Source organism: Epinephelus lanceolatus, chromosome 14 (assembly GCF_041903045.1).
Source record: "Epinephelus lanceolatus isolate andai-2023 chromosome 14, ASM4190304v1, whole genome shotgun sequence".
In the NCBI taxonomy this organism is placed as follows: domain Eukaryota; kingdom Metazoa; phylum Chordata; class Actinopteri; order Perciformes; family Serranidae; genus Epinephelus; species Epinephelus lanceolatus.
In genome coordinates this window covers 12,140,998-12,162,081 of record NC_135747.1, presented here as the reverse complement: position 1 = coordinate 12,162,081, position 21,084 = coordinate 12,140,998, and the positions used below count along the sequence as shown (strand labels likewise).

General features: G+C 41.2%; 1 protein-coding gene across 2 annotated transcripts; it reads left to right on the top strand.

The window, feature by feature from the left end:
* The first annotated feature begins 827 nt into the window (after positions 1–827).
* traf3ip1 (TNF receptor-associated factor 3 interacting protein 1) lies at positions 828–20,672 on the top strand. 2 transcript variants are annotated; one of them, XM_033618248.2, is made up of 16 exons: positions 828–1,066; positions 2,827–2,895; positions 4,251–4,412; positions 5,064–5,192; positions 6,187–6,612; positions 6,701–6,772; positions 7,226–7,249; positions 7,685–7,760; positions 8,216–8,236; positions 9,752–9,839; positions 11,018–11,110; positions 11,567–11,702; positions 11,782–11,818; positions 11,960–12,036; positions 17,416–17,633; positions 18,024–20,672. In XM_033618248.2, the coding sequence occupies exons 1-16, from the start codon at positions 944–946 to the stop codon at positions 18,187–18,189; spliced, it is 1,917 nt and encodes a 638-aa protein (XP_033474139.1). In that variant the 5' UTR covers positions 828–943; the 3' UTR covers positions 18,190–20,672. The 2 variants fall into 2 exon arrangements, with proteins under 2 accessions (XP_033474139.1, XP_033474141.1); XM_033618250.2 differs by lacking the exon at positions 7,226–7,249.
* Positions 20,673–21,084: the final 412 nt, after the last annotated feature.

Genomic DNA, 21,084 nt, shown 5'->3' with positions numbered 1-21,084 from the left:
AAGACTTATTATTCGTTGAATCATGTACATTGTCTGAATTGCTGGAACTGAGATACAGAATGATAGAGACTGATTTATAGCCTACTAACGTGTTTTCCATTGAGCACCATCTTTTTATGGTCTTATTGTGTGACATAAAAAATGATGATAAATGATGAACTATGATAGGTAATAGTTGTAATAGGGAAGTTGAATTGAATTAATTTAGCAGTAAATTAAAGTTATATTTCACAAAATATCATTTTTGAAAACAGTTTGACGTTATGAGAAAGGGGACCGGTGTAGTATTCCCCATAGTATAGGGTATGTGTTGGGCTCAGTAGGCCATTGGCAACACACCACTGGAGGGCTCAGCTATACACTGTTACACACAACACATAGAGCACATGATTCATAAATAATCTGTCTCTTTACCCCTACCTTCAACTACTGGTCTCCTCCAATTGCTGACCATAACATTTTGTGACAGTTCTATAAGGGGTTCACAAAGATGTAGCCTATAGGCCCAGCAGTCATGCATTTATGGACTGTTAGGGGATCTGGCTCAAAAAGGCCCATTCAGCTTTCCATAAACAGAAGCATTTCCTTATACTCATCATATCTGATTTGTCTTTCTACCAAAACATGTCAGTCTGAGAGTAAGTTAATACTGCAAGAGTTTTTACCCATGCTGTCCCTTTCCCATGTACAGTATCTATCTATCTATCTATCTATCTAATCTACAGCTTTGTTGCAGATTGTTAGCTGTCGCTATGGCCACAAGCAGCGCTTAGCAACCATAACCCTCTGCGCAGGCGCAGTCTTCGTTAATGATGCACTGTGGGATTGCTGTATATTGACATGGCAACCAGGCGACAGAGCCACCAAGTTGTTTTTACTCCATATTAGTTTTTTGCCGTCTCGTCTGCGTGTAAACGTCTTAGCTTTACTTTCGACCGCTGCCATGAATGGGGCAGTGGTAAAGAAGACCCAGGACACGCTGGGCAAAGTGATAAAGAAGCCGCCTCTCACTGAGAAACTGCTTAGCAAGCCGCCGTTTCGATACCTTCATGATATCTTCAGTGAGGTGAGACTGACATGCTAACGCTATGCTAACGTTAGCAACCTGGCGTCCGTTTAACTAACTCTATGAGCCACTGTTGCCCATATTTATGAAAAAGCTAAGGCCAACTTCACCTATGTAATTTAAAAACACAGACAAGCTAGCCAGTTAGCTCGCTAACATAACAGCGTTAGCATGAACAATGCTAACCAAATAACTTAAGTTAGCTAACGTTAACTTTAATTTCGCAGTAACATTACTGCCTCTGCAGCTTTTCACAAGCTATCAATCCGTCTGACGTACGAATAAGGTTGGCCAAGCAGCTCACTCCTTATGGCCGACCATTAACCAAAGAAATAATTGCTAACGTTCATTGAAAATTCAATATGAGGTGGCCTTAGAAGTTTAAAAAGTGAGTTAGCAAGTAAGCTAGCTAGCCGTGTCTACGGCGTCGTCTTGTTGCTAGGCACGACCAGACCACACACAGGGATCAACAAACCAATTTTATCCACTATAAGCTAAATACAGTGACATTTGTAAGTACTAAGTTGGTTAAATTTGTCTGGTTCTTCGAATCCGTCGCGCTGAGCTCACCAATGCTTAGCAGCTTATTGCAGCTGGGCTGTCTGATAACACCTACGGCTATTAAGGCTTACCTTGTGTCATAATTTATAGCTATGTATGTGTACAACACTGTTACCGTTTTTGATTCTGTTTTTGTTATTCAAAGCTGCTTGCAAAGTTGAGACACACACATGTGAGCACGTTACAGATATACTTGAAACCTTGAGTCCCTTTTGGAAAGGCTGATGAGAAGCTTAGTGATGTACTTCACGGTTAAATGTCTGATTCCTTGGCAGTTGGTATCTGTTTAGCCGCAGCAGCTGTTCAGGTACAAACTGGGGTCAGCTACTACTTACCAATCAACCTTTTGCTTTCATATACTCCGTGTACAGCATGGAGATAGTATACCCCTTATGGACTGGATGAGTTAGCTGATATAAAGAAAGTTGTCTTTCGCAGATAGAGAATTTAGATATAACATGCCCCTTTTCCTCAACAAAAAGCATTAACTAAGTGGTTCCTGAATAAGGTTAAAACAAAACTTGTGTTGGTATTTAATTTCTGAATTTCTGAAAGCTGAGTAGTGACTGCTGCACTGTCTGATTTATTGATGTTATCAAGACTGAACTTGGAATTCATACAATTGCCAAGTTATAAACTTCAAAAAATCTGAGCAGTTAAAGGCCAGGTAACATGGATGAAATAGATGTGGTACCAGAAATATAGGTGTTGCATAAAATAACACAGGAAAGACTGCATCAACTCTGTTGCCCACTTTGTTGTTAGTGCCCTGAGCTTGTAACTTATTTCCATTCTGCTGTAGAAAAATTTCATGTGAAATCAAAGTCTAATCTGATCTATATTATGAAAACACTTTTTCTCAACTGCAGTTTCTCTGTTTTTCACGGCCAACATTTTACACACATCAGAATCCTTTGACACAAGGTGTCAAGCACAGTAAAATCTGTTTCACTTTTCTAAACAGAAGTGAGATCTCATTCTCACTCTCCACCTGTTGAGTAGTTTAATATTTCACTGCAGGTCATGTATATTTGATAAAGGGAAGCGTTTCGGCATGTGTGAGTCCCTTCCTCTGATTAGCCACTTAAAGCTAATGCTGTCATATAGTTGCCTAATAGTTGTTTACGTAATATGTAACAGTTCAAATTGCAAATTATCTGACAACTGAATGTGCAACCTTTACCTCTCACCACTTTCAGATCATCAGGACCACAGGTTTTTTGAAAGGCCTGTATGAGGAAAATGACATGAAGTCAGATAACGTTAAGGTAAGCTGATCACACTCTGTCTCCACGTGGTTAAACTTTCGTAACCGCTGGTCTCCTGATGCACAAAACTGATATCACTATTCACTGGTTGACGGTGTTCCCCTCACACTAATTTGTCTCTGTTAATGTGTTTGATTGTGTACAGAATATGTTTTTAAGCAGCAGCTTTATTTTTGCATGAGATCACATGTGCGTTACATGGGACAGTCTGAGGGCGTCTGTGTGGGAGTAACACTACACGCTGCCTCTGTGACTTACTGAGTGAGAGGATCTGGCAGGACATGACTTAGATGGCCTGCCAAGGTGTCAGAACTCAAGTCTGCTGTTTGAGAGCTGACCCCAAGTCGATACTGGATAGAAAGATGCTAGGCTTTGATAAATGTCACTGCTCGAAACTAGATGCCTTACATCAGGCATGCTACTTGAATTAAATTGTGTCAGTTTGCGGTTGTTGTACTTTGGTGACATTTAACATTCTGTGAACTACTAACAGATTTGTAAAATCACTATAAAAATGACGATCTGTTGATTATGTATGACTGATTCCGGTAGATTTGAGAGGAGAGCATGACAGTAGTCTAGTCTGTTAGAGGTAAAAGCATCTATTAGTCTCTCTGTGTTGCTTGGAGAGAGAAATGATCTCACTGTGGCTGCGTTTTTTAGATCAATAAGAGCAGATCAGCTGACATACCCTACCTGGGCCTTAAAGTTTAGTTCTAAGTCAAAGATGACACCAAAGTTTCATGTTTGTTGGCTCGGGATGAATTCCGTGTCCAGGTTCTCTTTCTTAGAACCTTTAACTAATAGTTCACTTTCATCTTTGTTCAGCTGGGTCATCCAGGATAACACTGTGTGCTTATTCCTATTAACTACAGGTCCTTATGTTACACCGTTGACAGGCTTGTCAGATGCAGCAGGTTGATAGACCAGAAGGACTGCTTAGCCGGGTCATTTATGTGGAATAGGGTCTGTTTTATTTACATGCATACAAAAATGCAATAATTAAATCAAAGGAGGAGGGGGTATTTGTTCTTTATTTTGTGTCAGCAGTCCTTGTTGTAAATCCAGGTTTTGCATTTCCTCTTTTTTGCTGCCTTACAAAAGCCAGCATGTTATTCATTGGCCCAAGAAAGTAGTTGAATCAGTCAATTACGCACAACTTTGCAAAATTTCAGCGTGTCTGGGGTAACTTGTGTTGAACACTGAAAGGTTGTGCACATCTCAAGGGTTTAATCATTCTAAACTAGACTGGAAAATAATTCTCACGGGAGTTCCTTTACTTTCACAACCACATCCCATCTTGTATCTCTCCTGCCCACTCACCTGTACCTCATCACATCGTTATTTCTTTCTAGGATAAGGACTCTAAAATAGTCTTCCTCCAGAAGGCAATAGATGTCGTGATGCTGGTAAGCGGTGAGCCCCTGGCGGCAAAGCCAGCACGCATTGTGGCTGGCCATGAGCCCGAGAAAACCAATGAGCTGCTGCAGGCCATTGCCAAGTGCTGCATCAACAAGGTCCGTGTTCCTGGGATAATACACACACACACACACACACACACACACACACACACTGAAAAGCTGAATGGGAAATCGAAAACGCTCCCTTACTCTCCAATTTTCCAATGTCTCCAGTTCATTCATTGATCATATTTTCTGTTATTTGGAGAAACACTACAATGATGGCGCTACAAAAAAAGAAGATTCAGTGTGTGTTATTTTTCACATCAAAATATTTTACTCATGGGAGAATTGTCTAGCTGCCTCAGGGAGACTTTTGAAATATTTTAATTGAACCCTGGAGATGGAGTGTAAACAGATGAGCTGGTGCCGGGGGGATAGTTGTTCTTTAAACAGTAGTTTGATTTCATCGTCAGGTAGAATGTGTGTATTCCTCTCTGATCTCAGGCAGCATTTTTGCTGTTGCCGTTTTGAAGACATCTGGTTACAATTGTAATAGAAATACTTCAGGTTTTTCAACTGTGATACATTTAGTGAAGCTAAATCAATCAGACAAGTCAGCTGGTCAAATATGTGCTACATGCTTGCTGATAAATCCAATAAAAAAAAATGCCACACTCCTTGTTAAATACTCAAACAACCATTAATATTAGTCATTGATTCTATAGCTGTATTAAACTGAATGATTCTCCTGCACTTGATTTACAGATGTCCAGTGATGATGCAGTAAAGCGAGTGCTTGCTGGAGAAAAAGTGGACATAAAGACCAAGGCCAGCACCTCCAGGTCCCAGGACAAGGAAAACAGGGAGGGACGTGAACGTCATCTGGATAGAGAGGTGAGAGTCCTTAGAACACTTAAGTTATGGAATTACACGCTACTCAATCCTACATTTGGTGGAAAATGTACTGTCTGTCTTAACATCAGAGATGGGGGACTTGAGTCACATGACTTGACTTGAGTCAGGCTCGAAAAGATTTGGCTTTAATTCAATATTAAAAGCACGCTCCACCTAATGGAGGCTTATGGCGCCCCAGATTCAAACGTCCAAAAATACATAATTGAAACCACAAAATATCTCCATACTGCTCGTCCGTAGTGATCCAAGTGTCCTGAAGCACAGACATAAAAGGTTGTTTGGAAAAATGTCATTTGAACTCTGTTTATAGCCTCATTGTAGCCTGTAGCTCTAACTGCCTCTCTGTACACTGCGTTCACGTGTGTGCACTTGCGCAAGACTGTGAGACATGGAAACCTCGTTCATGTGTGTGTGCTTGCTTTCGCTGGACTCGCGCTGGCTGGTTGGTGCAGCCTGGACCCAAATGTTTTTGTTGCCATTTGCGGATCCTGGGCTGCCTACAGAGACCGGACTTTTTCATAGCATATTCAAAAGGCCATGTAGCTAGTGGATCATGAGGAGATGTTTGCTGTATGTGACATATGACTTGACTTGTGACTTGCTTGACCTGAGCAATGACTCGACTTGACTTGCTTGAGATTTGAGGTATTTATTTTTTTAAAAATGGGACAATATGTATTAATGGACATTTACATGTAAATGCATGAGATTATAGCCAGGTGGCTAATTTCCATCTTCAGTCCCATTGACTTATAGCAGGGACTTGACTTGCTTGATTTTCACCACAACTAACTTGGGACTTGTTTGAGACTTGAAGGTAAAGACTTGAGACTTGCTTGTGAGTTGCACATGTGTGACTTTCCCCCATGTCTGGTTAACATATAGCTAGAGATGATCAAATGCTGAGTTCACCAATATGTAGATGTAGCTGACATAAAGTCCTCACCCTATGTGTTGGCATGAAATATTCCAGGAGAAGAAAAAGATTACAGAGCGCAGCGGGAGCCGGGACCAGAAGGACCCAGACCAGCCCAAAGAACAGGAGAGTCGACGCAGAGATGGGGAGAAAGAGCACCAACGCGACAGGGAGCGCTCTGACAAGCACCACCGCAGTGAACAGGACCACCACGCCAAAGACCGCGACAAGGACAAGAGCCGTGACCGGGATCGAGACAAGGATAAAGACAAAGGACGAGTCAAAGACAGGGACAAGGAGAAAGACAGAGAGAGGGATCGAGAAAGGGAAAAAGACAGGGAGAGGGACAAAGGCAGAGAGAAGACGAGAGATAGGGATTCTCACAGAGACAAAGACAAACGAAGAGACAGAGACAAAGACCGGGAGAAAGAGAGAGAGCGACACAAAGAGGGGGAAGAGAGGAAAAAAAGTGGAGACAGCAAGGTATGCCCCGTCCTTTTAACCCCACTCATGTCTTCAATGTTACCAACAATTGCCACTATTTACATTCCGTGTGTATTTGTTTGCTTAGGCCAGAGTATCAGAGGAGCCACAGCAGAAACCCAGCCCTGAGCCCAGCAAAACAGCCAAATCCATGCCAGTAGTAAGTTCTGCCCATAGAAAACTCACACAATATAATGTCTAACATTGGGGCCATTAGATTTTCTCATCTGTAATTGGGTGTGGCAGAGTTCCCTGTATGTCAAGTCAGCCAGTTAAGGAAACATAGAGTTGGTCACTGATTGCACATATTCAATTAAACTTGACTTTTCATGCAACTTGTTTTCTATGTTTTTACATTGTGCCTATTATTCTTGCAAGGAACCAGATGATGAGGTATTCAACCCTGCAGAAACTTTTTTTTTTTTTAGAGCTATACAGTATATTGCATTTTAGTGTTAGAATGTAGTGACCATTGCAATGTCCTGGGGGTGGCTGGCTACTTGGTTTAGTGTTAATTTGGGCTATAGTGTATAGCTGATCATCTTATGATCTGTATAACTGATAATGTGGCTGTTAAGTGCACAGTGTAATGCTGTGCTCTTTGCCTGTGCAGACTGCAGAAGCAGTTGAGAACCAGGTAAGAACTCAATCTGCAATTCACAATTTATTTCCATTACCAGCTTTGCTTTGCTGCTCTTTCAACATGCCAGTGCCTTTGTATTTTTAGTATGACACTTAAGGATATATTTATTGGTAGTCTAAGTCATATTGTATTTTTTTGTTTGGCTGGTACTGGATTTGAACAGCACTGTAGGCTGATCCTACTACCGCACTTCCCTCTTCTTGTTTTCTAACTTAGATTTTTTGTATTTTTCATGGAGAGGACTGTCTGTGTGCGTGGTTTAAAAGTTATTTTTTCGTGTTTATTGGTGCTTAATAGTGCCGTACAATACTTGAGTGTACTCCAAGCCTACCAAAGAAAATGATGATGAATGGGTATGACAGGTCTTCTCTATATTATTCTTGTCCTAAAATTGGATCTTTCTCCATTTTGTCTTTGTGTCTCTCACAGCCTGATAGTCCAGCTAGAATACCCAGGCCCTCATCTGCCAAAGGGCAGAGGCGGAGACCCAAGATTGGAGGTCAAGGTAACACCCTCCCAAATCCCCCAGCACCCTATTTTAATCACCTACACCAGTGAGGCATATCTCACACAGTTAATACAGATGTCTAAAATAACTTCACTTTAATCATTGACAGAAGGGATTTTTACCATGTCCAAATTAGTTTTACAGTTGACAGCTTTCTATTTGCACTCAACTTGTCCAATAAAATCACTTACTAGTTTCCTCAGGGGGAGGTAGCAGTGACTCATCAGGATTAATGTTGGCAGAAACAATAAACGCTTTATAGCACTGACTCGAAGAAAACGTTTTCCAAAAAACAACACCCTAAAAATATTTCAAAGATACACAGCCTACTGGTTCATGTGTTTATCATACTCTATACTTGTGTGTCACCATGCTATTAATATTTTTTATGGATGTATTAGAGAGAAATTACAATGACTTACAATGACTTGTCTTTTTCTGTTCTCCGACAGATGAATCTGACAGTGAGGGAGGTAAATGTTCTCTTTCTTATCTCTCTTGTGCAGTTGCATGCAAAAAAGAGGAGAATATTGAGGTTTTAACATTCACTTAAGAATTTTCCTTGTGGAAATGGTGTCAACGTGACAGGAAAGTTGGTGCACTTAATCTAAAATGCATTTCAGGGATTCCCATGGTAGGATTCTATAACTGACAAATAAAATATTGAAAATGATCACTCACATAAATACCAAATAACCCATATTTGGTATGGCTTTTACCTCAGCACACTGCAATCTCAGTATTAAAAGCACAAGGCATGAAATGAATGATTTTCTAATCTGAGTCAGGGATGACAAAGAAGTGTCTTCCCTATAATGTCAGAGTGCTCCTTTGGGTTTAGGCTTCACAGTGACTCAGTGTGGGTGCAGTCACTCACTGAGTGACTCAGTCACACACAGTGATTATGGATAATGATATTCTTTGTTATAATGTCTGAGCAAGTCAGTCAAGTTTATTTGTAGAGGCCAATATTAGTGCTTCAAAGGCTTTCAATAGCAACAGTTCCTGACCCAGCCCAAACTTACCGAGAAGACAAGGAGAAATTTCTCAAAAGAAAAAAACCTTAGCACAGAGGGAAGAAGGAAGAAATCTCAGGAGATGTGAAACAAAGAGACATTCCCTCTCCTTTCACAAGAAGGTGAAGGCATTGAATACTGTTGGAGCTGTAGTTGGGAAAAAGAGATTAGCAAAACTAAAGAAAAAGTTAAAAATTCCAGAAAAATTAAGACTTAAAGGTAGGATCTGGAGGATTTTCAAACAAAACAAAATATAGACATATACAAATGAAATCCTGCTTAATCATCACCTATGGGCTTCTACTCATGTGTGGTGGTGACTCTGTTTGCAGAGCTCCTGCCCTTTAACTGTATTTTGATGTTTTTGTGAGCTCGGACTGCTTCTGGGCGGAAATTTCCCCAGCCAATGAGAGAGCGCAGGTGCCGTGCCCGAGCATGTCTGAGCGTGCACCAGCGCAAGTCTTGCCTGAACCTCTTCTGTGAAGCCTTCTTCCGTACCTCCAGGCTCCGTACACCCGGGAGAGTTGAGCCTGATAGGAGGGGCCAAATTTGAATGTGTGTTTACAAACAGCAACTGGAAAATCCTCCAGACCCTACCTTTAAGTCTAACAGGATAAAATCCATTTATAGGCCAAATGGCTGGTCTTCCCATTAATCCCACATTTCCTGCTTAAATTCTAAAGTACATGAAGGAATGTGTGGAGTTTTAGAAGAAGCACTTAACAATCAGCATGGGTTGGAGTTAAATGTGAGGAGGCTACAGCTGAAGTTACATGGCTGAATTTACGTGTCCTTTGCTATGGTGTTATGAACTAGCTTTGTCAGAGTGGTAGCATTTAGCTGAGAGAAAGACACTGGTATGTTCTTGTTATAAATATGTGTACTACTTAATTGTCAGCGTTCATCATGCAAAGGACAGGCCTAATCCTCTCTATGCTGAGCTAACTACAAGTTATTGCTGTCCTTTAACAGACGGAGATGCTCTGTTGGCCCAGAGACCTGTTCCCCTGGAAAATGGAGATGCTGCAGGCTCCTCAGCACCATCCGACATGGCCTCCAGGTCTGTGCAGTCCATCCTGAACCTTCACTCATTTTGCAAACACTAATTAAACGTTACTCTTAATCAACAAAAAAAACGCAGATTTGTCACATACAAAAATCTCACTTCCACTTCTTAAGCTTTCAGGGGCCGTTCACTTGCCACATTTTTTGCGCCCTTAAATTCATTGTTTTCAATGTAGCCACGTAGCAGGTGTGCTCAAAGCCAGAGCGACACTGTCGCAGGCGTTACCAAGTGCTTATTTTCCAGGGTGCGATGGTTACACCCTGAGATTAACAGAGTTCAACTTTTGGAATGCAGCAGTACACACCGCATATCATGATGAGCAACAACCAGTCACAGCTGACTGATATCTTTCTGTTCTTCTGTAAAGTCTGTGGTAAATATGGAAGGTCAGCTATGCTCTCAGGATTTCAGGTAAAGAGGCTACGATACCGTACTTGTTAAGGTTTCTCAGCAACCTCAGACGCAACCTGCCACCGCGGTCTTGAAAGCTGGCTTGATAAAGGCCAGCACCTGACCTTGCGTTTTTGGTTAAAGACGCGACATGTGTACAGCCTCTTACGTCTGTCAAACATCAACACAACACAAATGAATTGACACCTGAACAAAATCTAATGCAATATTGCACAATATCCATGAAATAAATACATTTATGGCATTTATGAGAATGTTGAGCTGCTAATTAAATTATGTGAGAATTTCTGAGGGTGTAGTACAAATGTTATTGCATTGCTTTATTTATTTTAAATTTAGGGTAGTTTTGCTTATGAAACTTGAGTTTGCTCTTGTGCCTGATCTAGGATCAGCTCCATTAGATTAGACATGTAAGTAGGTGCCCTTTAATTTGGATAATTATGAATGTTCTGTTCTTTGACTGACTAATAGTAGCAACTGATTTGGTGGTCAGCTGTGTCATAGTTGTTTTACTGTTATTGATATTGTGAATGTTTACTGTTCCAAGCAACAGTTGTCATCCTGAAATCTGAATGACTCAGTGTAGCTGTCACAAAGCGAACATTTGGCAAATCACAGAGAGCTGTTAACAGAGGATTTGGCTTGTAAAAGAAGTCAAGAAGCATAGCTCATGAAACAAAACAAGAAGTACTTTTATGAGTGCAAACATATTTAGGCCCAAAATGGTTAGTTTAACAGCTTATTGTCTTTTCAACCCACAGCAACAGGCGAATACCACGGCCCAGCAGTGCTCGTCCAGCACCTCCCCGAGTCAAGAAGCAGGAGAGTTACTCTGATGTGACCCCAGCTGAGAGGTGACTTAACCACTCATATTCATCAATGTGTCATTTTAACGCCATGAAATACGGACTTGTACATTCATGCATTCAAGCATTGTCCACAGAAATTAGCCATTCACTTGAGCGTCTCTTAAGTCTAAATCTTCAACATAATTGATGAAGGACCTCCATATATTCTCAAATACATGTTCTTTAACCTTTTATATGTAGGTTATCCTCTCTATTGGAAGGATTGATAACATCCATCTTATCCATTAAGTAGACATTGTCACTGTGAACACAAATTTAGTCTCTGTCGGCGGGAGAGATAGATCATTACCTTAGTACATTATAACTTCTAGCAAGTGGAACAAGTCTAACCTGTCAACAGTCGTATTGGATAAAGTTGTTCACAAGATGGCATGTGCCTCTCCTTATAAGCTATCTAAGTTCTCAGTTAGAAATGAATCAAGCTCTTTGTCTGTCTTCCAGGCTGTCCAGTGCCAAGCCCTCAGCACCAGTCATCATGGATGGAAAGAGGCTGTCGGAGGATGAGGAGGATGAAGATGAGCAATTTCTTGTGGAGGAGGCAGTACCTCCACCTTCAGATGCTCCTGAGATGGAGGTGGTAAGTGACCTGAACAGCGAGTTGTTCAAATGCCAAGTGAAAGTTTTGGATAGTTATCTATTATTTTTTTCTATTACAGATGCCTGCACAAGAACTCGACAGTGAAGACAAACATGGTACATGTTGTATTTTTGTTTGTCTCTTTTAAGTTCCCCTGTATTTCTTATTTTAGAAGAGCAATATTGCCACATTTTCTCTTGATTCTCTTTGAGAAATTAGAACCTTAACTATTCCTCTCATTGTTTTCCTCACTGTAGGTGGCCTTGTGAAAAAGATCCTTGAGACCAAGAAAGACTATGAACTGTCCCCATCTGCCCCCAAATCTAAAGAACAGGTATGTACAGTTACAGTAGTAGTAGTTCTCCACTAGAGGGCAGCATCAGCTCATTCTCTACAGCTCATTCTTATCAGTGACTCAGAACACACATTAAATCTCACCATCAGTTCTATGAACCACTCTTTCTGGAAGCGTTGCTCTCCAGGGCAAACGTTTCAACCGCAGTGAAAGGCCCAGTGCAATACTGGATATTATCAAAAGAATGATATAAACAAATGGAGTGTAGAGGTGTAATTGCACCGCCTTGAAACCACAGAAATGTTCCCCCTCACTGAGGCCAAGGGGCTAATAACCAGAAGTATGGCCTCTAACAGACCACACACAATTAATACACACATCAAGATGTCTGGAGCAAAATGAGCTTGTTTTCTGGTGTTGCTCAATATCTTAGGTATGCTTATTTTATTCTGATTACAGACCTCTCTGTTCTGTGTATAGTTTGAGAGTATCTGCCATCTTGGGAAATATCGTTTAGAGCAATCTTGTTCTGACTGTTCTCACTCCTTCCCCTTGTTTGAATGTGTTTGTTCAAAAACAAAAAAAAAAAAAAAACTACACAGGATACATAACCAGTTTGAGGTTTTTAGTCCTGTATTTTGTTGTAAATGCCCTCCATTAAAACCCTGCAGCACACAGTTGTCAGGTTTTCTTGTTAAGTTCCTTCTTTCTCCTATTTTCTATTTGATTTAGACTTTATATTAGACAAGATAAACCTTTTATTCCAAGGTGAAGCATTACTGCTGTTGCTCATACATTCCCCTCTGTCAGCGTATTTATCAGCCAGAGAGAGAGAGCCGTCTTTCATCATTATTTGGAGTGTGAATCAGTGTGAAGGTTACAGTTTGGTCTGTCGTCCATGGTGTGAGGTGGCGTACGCTGTCTGCTTTGGGTGGTCCTCTTCACTGAAGCATACTCTCCCAGCATCCCCTCCTAGCTGACCACCCTGACTCTGATGGATGCACTGTTTTGGACTGTCATTCATGCGTAAAGGCCCCCGATCTATCCCCTCCTAACTTCGGCTTCAGACGTTGTCCCTCGTAACTCACACCTGAAGTTGTCTCAGCTTAGTCACCAGTGAACTGAAATAGCTTGACAGGGATTTGTATTTAACCAACTTCACGCGTGTGTTAAATGCAGTTTTTAAATGTCTTTACCCACCTCAACACTTCCCTTCAAAAAATTAAACAAACCAAAAACACAGGCAAAATAGCAGAGCTCTTTGTCTAACATGAGCATAGCCCTGTACAGTTTAAACTAATTTTCCTAATGGAGCCTCCTCAGTTTTCAGGGGTACCAAACCTTCATTTCAGAGTGTCTTGAATGGTCTGCACCGGCAGCTTATTCCAGGTATGTCTGCACATAGGTTCAGTCCGCCCCTCCGTGATTATTGGCCTTGCCTCGTCAGCTGTATAAAGAACTGTAATGACTTCCTTCCTGACATGAAAGGGTGGAGAGGTCAGCTTAATGGAGTCGTTTTTTTCTTGTAATCACGCCAAAACACGCAGGGTTAAAAAATGTAAATATTGAGCTTCCTCATTCTATGTGGTATGACGGGTTTGGAATTTCAGCCGCTGCTATTTGGTTTCTTAAAATGCCAGTGTTTATCAAAACACTGCGTCGGAATGAGTCACAAACCGTCCTGATTTAGGATCTGACATCATGTTCAGTTCAAAAATGTTAGCCTTAGGACCATTTTGTATATTTTATGAAAATCCAGTCTATATGTTATTGCCCCCATCGAAATTTATGTTCTTAGTCATTTTTGAATTAATTCTGCTATTGTTAATGCCAGTGCCTAGCTGCCCCATTGCTGTTCAGATGTAAATAAAGGGAATTCCTAAACAGTCAAATGATTGTATTTTGCCATATCCCACCACAGTGTGTGTGACTGAAGAATTTGCTGTATATTTATGGGGATGCCCTTCCTCATGACCCCTCGGCCGTATTGTATATTATTCCAAGATAGTTCTCTTTTTATTTAGACAAAATCTGCCCCTTGCAGCAGCTGCGTTTTCATAAGAATTTTTTGTGTACTCTTTCCCCCCTGTTCTTTACCCCCATCAAATTAGCCTTGATGAAGGTTTGTAATGTATAAATAAACCCTGTGGCATACAAATGGATGGCTGTTGAGTGAGAGTCACGGAGGAGAAGGGCCAGAATACTCTCTGCAGAATTGTCAAGAAAATAAATACTCCTTTCTGCAGTCCTCTGTGTCTCTATAAACATCCAGCGTTTTTTGTGGAAACATAAGGAAATGGCCCTGTGGCATTCCATTAGTCATATTACTTTTGTAGAGGTCATATTGACTTGTTAGAGGAATTTGGTCAGGTTTATGAGGAGTACCTACCTGAAGCACCCACAGTTATCAGACCAGACCTCAAGCTCAACAGCACAGGCATGATCAGAAGTCATATCTGCAAGGCATTTAAAATGGCTTTTTCTCCCTATGAGAATATTTGAATAATGAGCCACCTTTTTTAAAACAGTTTCCATTTTCAGTCACTGCAGCGGTCCCTTTGGAAGTTTCCTTTCAGTTCACCCTGTAGCCTAGGGTGATGATCTCAGTTGTCTCCCCAAGGGGCTACAGTGACCCTGCAACAACATCCTGTAACCTCAGCGGCCGTAAGCTTTTCTCTTCACCTCACTGAGTCCGAGCTATTTTTATAATCTAGGAAGACTTTTGAATGGCCCTCTATGAAAAAATGGTGAGGAAGCCCATAAACAACATCCAGAGCCAGTTCTCATTCTATGCTTTGCTCCCTGGCTCACCTCTCAGGTCTTCTACAGAAACACTTTGTTAAAAATCATTGGGATGCACCTCAGTGTCTTCAAACGGTCACCGGTAGCCAGTAGAATTGTTTCCAAAAGCTCTAAAGTTGCTGCACAGGACTTCAATCATCTATGTGTCCTTTGACAAATCGTTTTTTTTTTTTTATTTGTGTGTGTGATGATAAAAGAGCAGTTCACTTGAGTTCATAAAGAGTTTCTCTGGCAACTGACTTGCTGTGCCACAACCTGCTATAATCACTAAAATTTGTCAGCTTGATCGTGGGCAAAGCAGCTCTAATGACAGGTTTGTACATGTGTCTCTCATCCTCCTGTTTTGACCAAAGGGAATCTGATTAATGAATGAATGAAGCCTCTCTCCTTATGATGGAAGCTAATCTCTCGCTGTCAGCTAGCGTCTAAATTATTGCTTTCCTTGCTAATGATACCCTAGAGGTTGCTCCGCTGCTGACAGATTCTGTGCGTGCACGCTGTTTTTCTCGTCACTGAAGAATGTCTTTTTCTTGCCTCAGAAAATCCCTACAAGCAGTCCATAAATCACATATTTGCACGCATTTGCTAATTAAGCTGATTAGGCATGTGATGACTGGGCGCATTTCACGTTACATTGTTACAATACATCCATGATCATTTTATTCTGCTGGCTCTCTTTTGAAGTCGATTCAAGCTGAGAGTTTGTAGTGTAAGTGAATTATGTTGCTGTCCAACAACATAAAAGCTTATGAAAACAAAATTTAAGAATTCTTGTATGTGCTTCCACAAGATAGATAAGGCTTAATCTATAAGACAAAACACCTCCTCTTATTAGTCCACCTGCCCTTTCTAGCACTAGCTGAAGGCTGTGTCTTCCCCATTGCCCGAGGCTTTCATCACTGTCTGAGATAATGGGAAAACCTGCCTTGTCTCCACCCCTTCCTCCTCTCTCACCTCCTACTCCTCTGCGGTCACCACGTCTAAATATTGTTCTGTGATCTGGGTGAGAAAAAGGAAAACTAGGAGCACACAGGTCTCGTAGACCCCAACAGAGACCTCCATAAAGCTGTGATTTATATCCACCTGGACAGAGTGCACACGAACCAGGGGTCATGTTTTCACGCCAAGTTTTTTATTTTCCAACAGAGAAGTAGAGGGGGAGGGGCGAGGTTGCAAGGGGACGGCAAATAGAATGAAGCCACAGGTCCTGTCTGGGCCGCGCAGACCAAACCGCAGCCAGGCAGGCCGAATGAGCCGTAGAGTGTTTGTCTAGCTGCACGGTTCACAGCGCCCAGTGGAAAGCCACCCACCTTGTTAGGGGACCACTGAGCCAAGGCGTTTCAACCCTCACACTCTCAAACCACCACAAATAGGTAACAAAGAGTGAGGTTGTCAGAAATTTGTACTTGCTTCCTGTAAAAGACATGACGCCAAACAGTTATGTTTGATGTCATTTCTGCAGTGTGGTCTTGTCTAGTCAAAGTGCCTTTTCAAATTGTAATTACTGAGCTGTTTGGTTTGTTTTCAGAGGCAGCTTGATAAGGCAAACGTTACGTGTGCCAGCTATGCCAAGCATATGTGACAGATTGTGTGTTTTGAAGAGGAAGCTGTCATTTAGTTTATACACTATCACAAATATGTCTGCTGCCTCATTTGGGCAGGTGCTCCCATCTGTGGAGCCAAACAGTATAAATTGGGCCAAGAGTTGAACTTGAAAGGAGGCATAAGTGTAGTAGTTGTTACTCAATACTGTAGTAAAATAACCCCACTGCCACAGCCTGTTACTAAAATAAACAAGACTTAAAGACAGAGAGAGCAGAGGGACTATGTGTGTCCACTGTATGCTTGGTGTATATGTGTGAGTGTGTGTGTGTGGCTTTAGGGTTGCGATACAGAGTACTTTGGCATTACACACACACACACACACACACACACACACACACACACACACACACACACACACTCTGAGGCCTTGCGAAGCCCAGCTGAGCAAACATCCTTGGATTTGCTCCCTGCCAAGGGAGGTCCTTCCCTGATACCTTCCCTCCTTTTCACCATCAAGGGACTGAGAGTAATTTGGATATGGTGACACCCCCCCCCCCCCCCCCCCCCCAAACCAACCACACTCCATACACTGGAGGCCTTCATCAACCAGTCCCCCAACTTTGGCCAACACAATTCAGCCGCATGTTTGATCTTTATATATACAGCTAGGTTGGTAGAATTCCTGCCTAACATTTTTAGCCTTGAAATCCTAAACCACTAAATGCAGCCTTGCTCTGGCTCTGGGCATTTGAGACTTTGCTGGCAAAGGTAGAATTCCTAAAGAGGGTTTATTATGTTTTGGTCTAGGGACACACAAGTGTTTTTAGCGTGCTTTGTGTATGTTCATACAGCTGTTTCATACAGCGTTCAGTTTAAATCATGCAGATGGAATGAAAACATTAAGACTTTGATGTAGAAGAACTCGCTCGTGAAATTTAATCAGTCATCCTCGAATGCCAACATTTACGCTCCTCGAATTTTATTTAATGTTCATATTCTTTGTAAGTCTGCAGCACCACAGATTTAATTCCTCCAAACCTCACCCATTGTATTCACCAACTTCACTTTCAGAATGTGGTGTCTGAAGCAGCGCGGAAGAAAGAGCGGGACATGGTGACGCGGGAGATAGAGCGGCTCCGCTCATCCATCCAGACAGTGTGCCGTAGCACGCTGCCTTTGGGGAAGATCATGGACTACATACAGGAGGACATGGACGCCATGCAGGCTGAACTGCACACCTGGCGGCGGGAGAACAAAGAGCACGCACAGGCCTTGCTGCAGGAGCAGAGGTAGGGTTGGCACATACACAACACACTAAAAAGTGTAGTGCTAGCACAGCTATACAGACTCAAGTTCTCATTAAAAGTGCTGCAGTTTCACAAGAAAATTCCTGTCAATTTCTGTTACACTTGTACCATCTACCTTTTTTTCTTTTAAAACACAGGTCATATGTAGATGTGCTCACACTGTCATTTTAAATATTGTGTGACATGTGTTGTTATACTTCTGCTGTCTTGAATTAGTAGTATTAAGCATCTCTGATGTGGCTGCTTGAGTAACATTTTGTTACAGCTAAGTGTTTTGTTACTGTATTTTCTGGTCACTGTGGTTAATTTCTCAACCTGTTTTCATATTATTGCATGTAAACAATTAATAATCCCCTCTGTGTTTTACTGCAGGGCAACGGACAGAGCAGTGGAGCCTCTCAAGTCAGAACTAGCCGAGCTGGAGCAGCTGATCAAGGACCAGCAGGACAAGATCTGTGCTGTAAAGTCCAACATACTGAAGAATGAAGAGAAGATCCAGAAGATGGTGACTGGAGTCAACTTCTCCTCCAGAGCCTGAAGTGAGCAACAAGATCTATAGAGGAAAACTGAAAATGCACTGAAGATTTAGGGATGAACAGTGTCTCATTCTGAATAATGGTAAGACCATTTTTTGCTGGAGATGATGAGGGGCGGGACCAAACACTGCACTTTTAGGGATTTCGTCAGCAAAGGAGATGGACCCAAACATATCAGACACCATCAGTCAGATATTGGTAAATAAAAGCTCTATTTGATGGTTTGGAGGTCTGACTAACATCTGCTTTGACTGACAGATGAATGAATTAATAAATAAAAAATATCTTCCTGTTGTGCACACTAACAGAACCCATTCGTTTACCCCTTTTCTGTAATGGTGCCTTTGTGGAATGGGCCAGTGCACAGGTGATGACTTGAAAGTTAGATTAGGTAGTTGTATTTAATGCAGGGTGAGTTCATCTAAAGCCCTATATATTCCAAACTGAACAACAAGACATGGTAGTTTGATTTGCTGAACGCTTAAACCTGTACTCTTTTTTTTTAATTAGTAAAAAAAAAAGTGAAAGTTTATTTAAAGTGTGGCACATTTTGTTGCCATTGCCTCACTTCTTATTTTTCCTGGCTGAGAGGACTTTGGACTGATGCACTGCAGCGTAGGGGACGTGCAGCTGTATTGGACTAGTAAGCAAGATTGTTATAATAATTACATCTGCTATAGTGGTGTCGGACTAGCTGCACAACAGTAATTAAATATTCTTGTGTCACACTCAACTGGCTGATCACAGGAGTAAAGTTTCTAGTGCTTGCATGCAGAAATCTAGGGCTTATGTCCTGATGATCTGTTTTTACATGTCATACAGATTTTTTCGTTTTCTTCTAAACCTTTTTCTTCAAGCTTCCTCCCTCAATCTACGCTCCCTGAAAAATAGATTTATACTGTTTTCAGCAACCTTTTCCTGTGCTTACAACAACTGTATCCCATCTTGTAAAAACCAAGACACGCGCAATATCTGTATGTTAGTTCACTGCTCCACTTTTGAAGCACTGCTGCACTTTCATAGAGTGATAAGGGGAGGTGTACCTTCAAGTTGCTTGGAAAAAGCTTTTAACTTTTTGGAAAGAAAGAAAGCAGTGTTGAAATTCTTTCTTTTATTTCTTAGAAGACAGGTTATCTTATAAAACTTTACCCAGGCACACCCACGTAATGTACTTTCAGGGAAACATAAGCGTATATCCATTATTTCTGCAGTGAGCAAAAGGGACAGCCACCATCATGGAGGTCACTCCACTCTGTTTGTACTGTAGGGTTTGCCAAATTGCTTCTTTTTTTGGGGTGGGGGTGGGGGGACAGAACAGAACAAAAAACAAACTTTTTGTGTGAACTTTCAATTCTTTATAAATTGAAAAAAATGGTATAGTAACATTTTTCCTAGCCCCTTTTGAGACTTAGAGAATTGTGCTTTACAGATGTAGCTACTATGAGATATGAAGCAATACTAGATAGTAGAGATGTGAGACTCAAAGTAACCACTGTCCCAGTTTTCCTCAAAATTCCAATAATGCCATCCATATGTGAATAAAATACAGTAAAACAAAACAAGCAGACAAGTCAGCCATGGTTCCACAGTGGCCTATCTCACTCTGAATGAAAATGCAGTTATCATATTTAAGTAATAGCACCAATGTAAGTTTACATTGTCGTGTCTACTTGTACATGTGCAGTTGCTACCTCTGTTAGTTTTACTGCAGATATAGACTGCCGGTGTTTACAGGAAGTTATATTAAAAAATGAAAATAACTATGACATTCTGGTTGATGAATGTAATCCATATTTTCAAAAATGTGTTTTTATAATGTCCAGTTGTACAAAACTATTTTTCCTGGATGTGAATGTGATGACCATACATACTATAGTTAGACTCTCTTCTCTCTGCACTTCCACTGCCTTGTCAGAGCCAGTGGTTACCAATATGACAGGTGGCACAACATTTCAATACAGCTATAAACTGTTGGGCTAGTAGAACAGACAGCCAGTAGTGCCAGTGGGCAGAATGTAGAGCTTCTGATTGGTTTGTTTGGACTGTTCATGGGCATCAACGGCCACAGGAAAGAAAAGGCAAATTACACTGATAGATCTTTACAAATGGGGCACAGTGTTTCAGTGGGGAATATCTGCATTAATGCTGTTCATTTGACTGATGTGTTTGAGAGCAGCAGTTAAAATGTACTCTCATTTAGTCTGACTTACTCTATTTTTATATCAGTATTATATTAAGTCCATTAAATATAATGTAACCCGTTGAAAAGTCAAATTTAAATGAAATCATTCAAACAAAAGGAGAACCTGCATGATCATACGTCTGATATGTCTTATATGAAAGGACAGTGTACACTGTAAACTATTTGTATCATATCCTGAGTTTCTCTTTAAACTGTATATTATGTATATGTGAAGATTGTATCATAGTTCAAATAATTCTATACTTTTGTAGTGGAGTGAATAAATGGTGACATTGCAATAAATACTTGTTTCCTCTTCTTCTTTTTAAAGAGTCAACGAGGAGTAGTGACTGATGTTGAGAGGAGTTACGAGAAATTTACGGACTCAAAGTCAAGTTGGCCTTATAATGGAAACTTAATGAGAGGTCTGGTTTGCTTGAGTTACATTATGAGCGAAATGATAAATGACCGTGGTCTGTGATTTTGACAAGTTCATGTGAAGTCCTTGTGGCGTCTGGCACGGCCAAGTCACACTCTCAATGAGTCCCGTTTCTTTTGAAGCCCAGTCCGACATGACAGAAGTGAAACGTTTAACTTTATTTTTAAGACCCTCAAGTAACATTAGCAGCAACTTTTCTCTGGCGAGCCAAGAAACAGCTGCAACACACACAAAGCGCATTAGGAAGCCGCTTTAACAGCTATTAGGCGAGATTTG

Bases quoted from the DNA above. Each gene is read 5' to 3' on its own strand.
- traf3ip1 (XM_033618248.2), top strand. From the start codon at position 944: ATGAATGGGGCAGTGGTAAAGAAGACCCAGGACACGCTGGGCAAAGTG. The intron at 9,840-11,017 runs GTCTGTGCAGTC...TTCAACCCACAG, and splicing joins CCATCCGACATGGCCTCCAG to CAACAGGCGAATACCACGGC. The intron at 17,634-18,023 runs GTAGGGTTGGCA...GTTTTACTGCAG, and splicing joins GCCTTGCTGCAGGAGCAGAG to GGCAACGGACAGAGCAGTGG.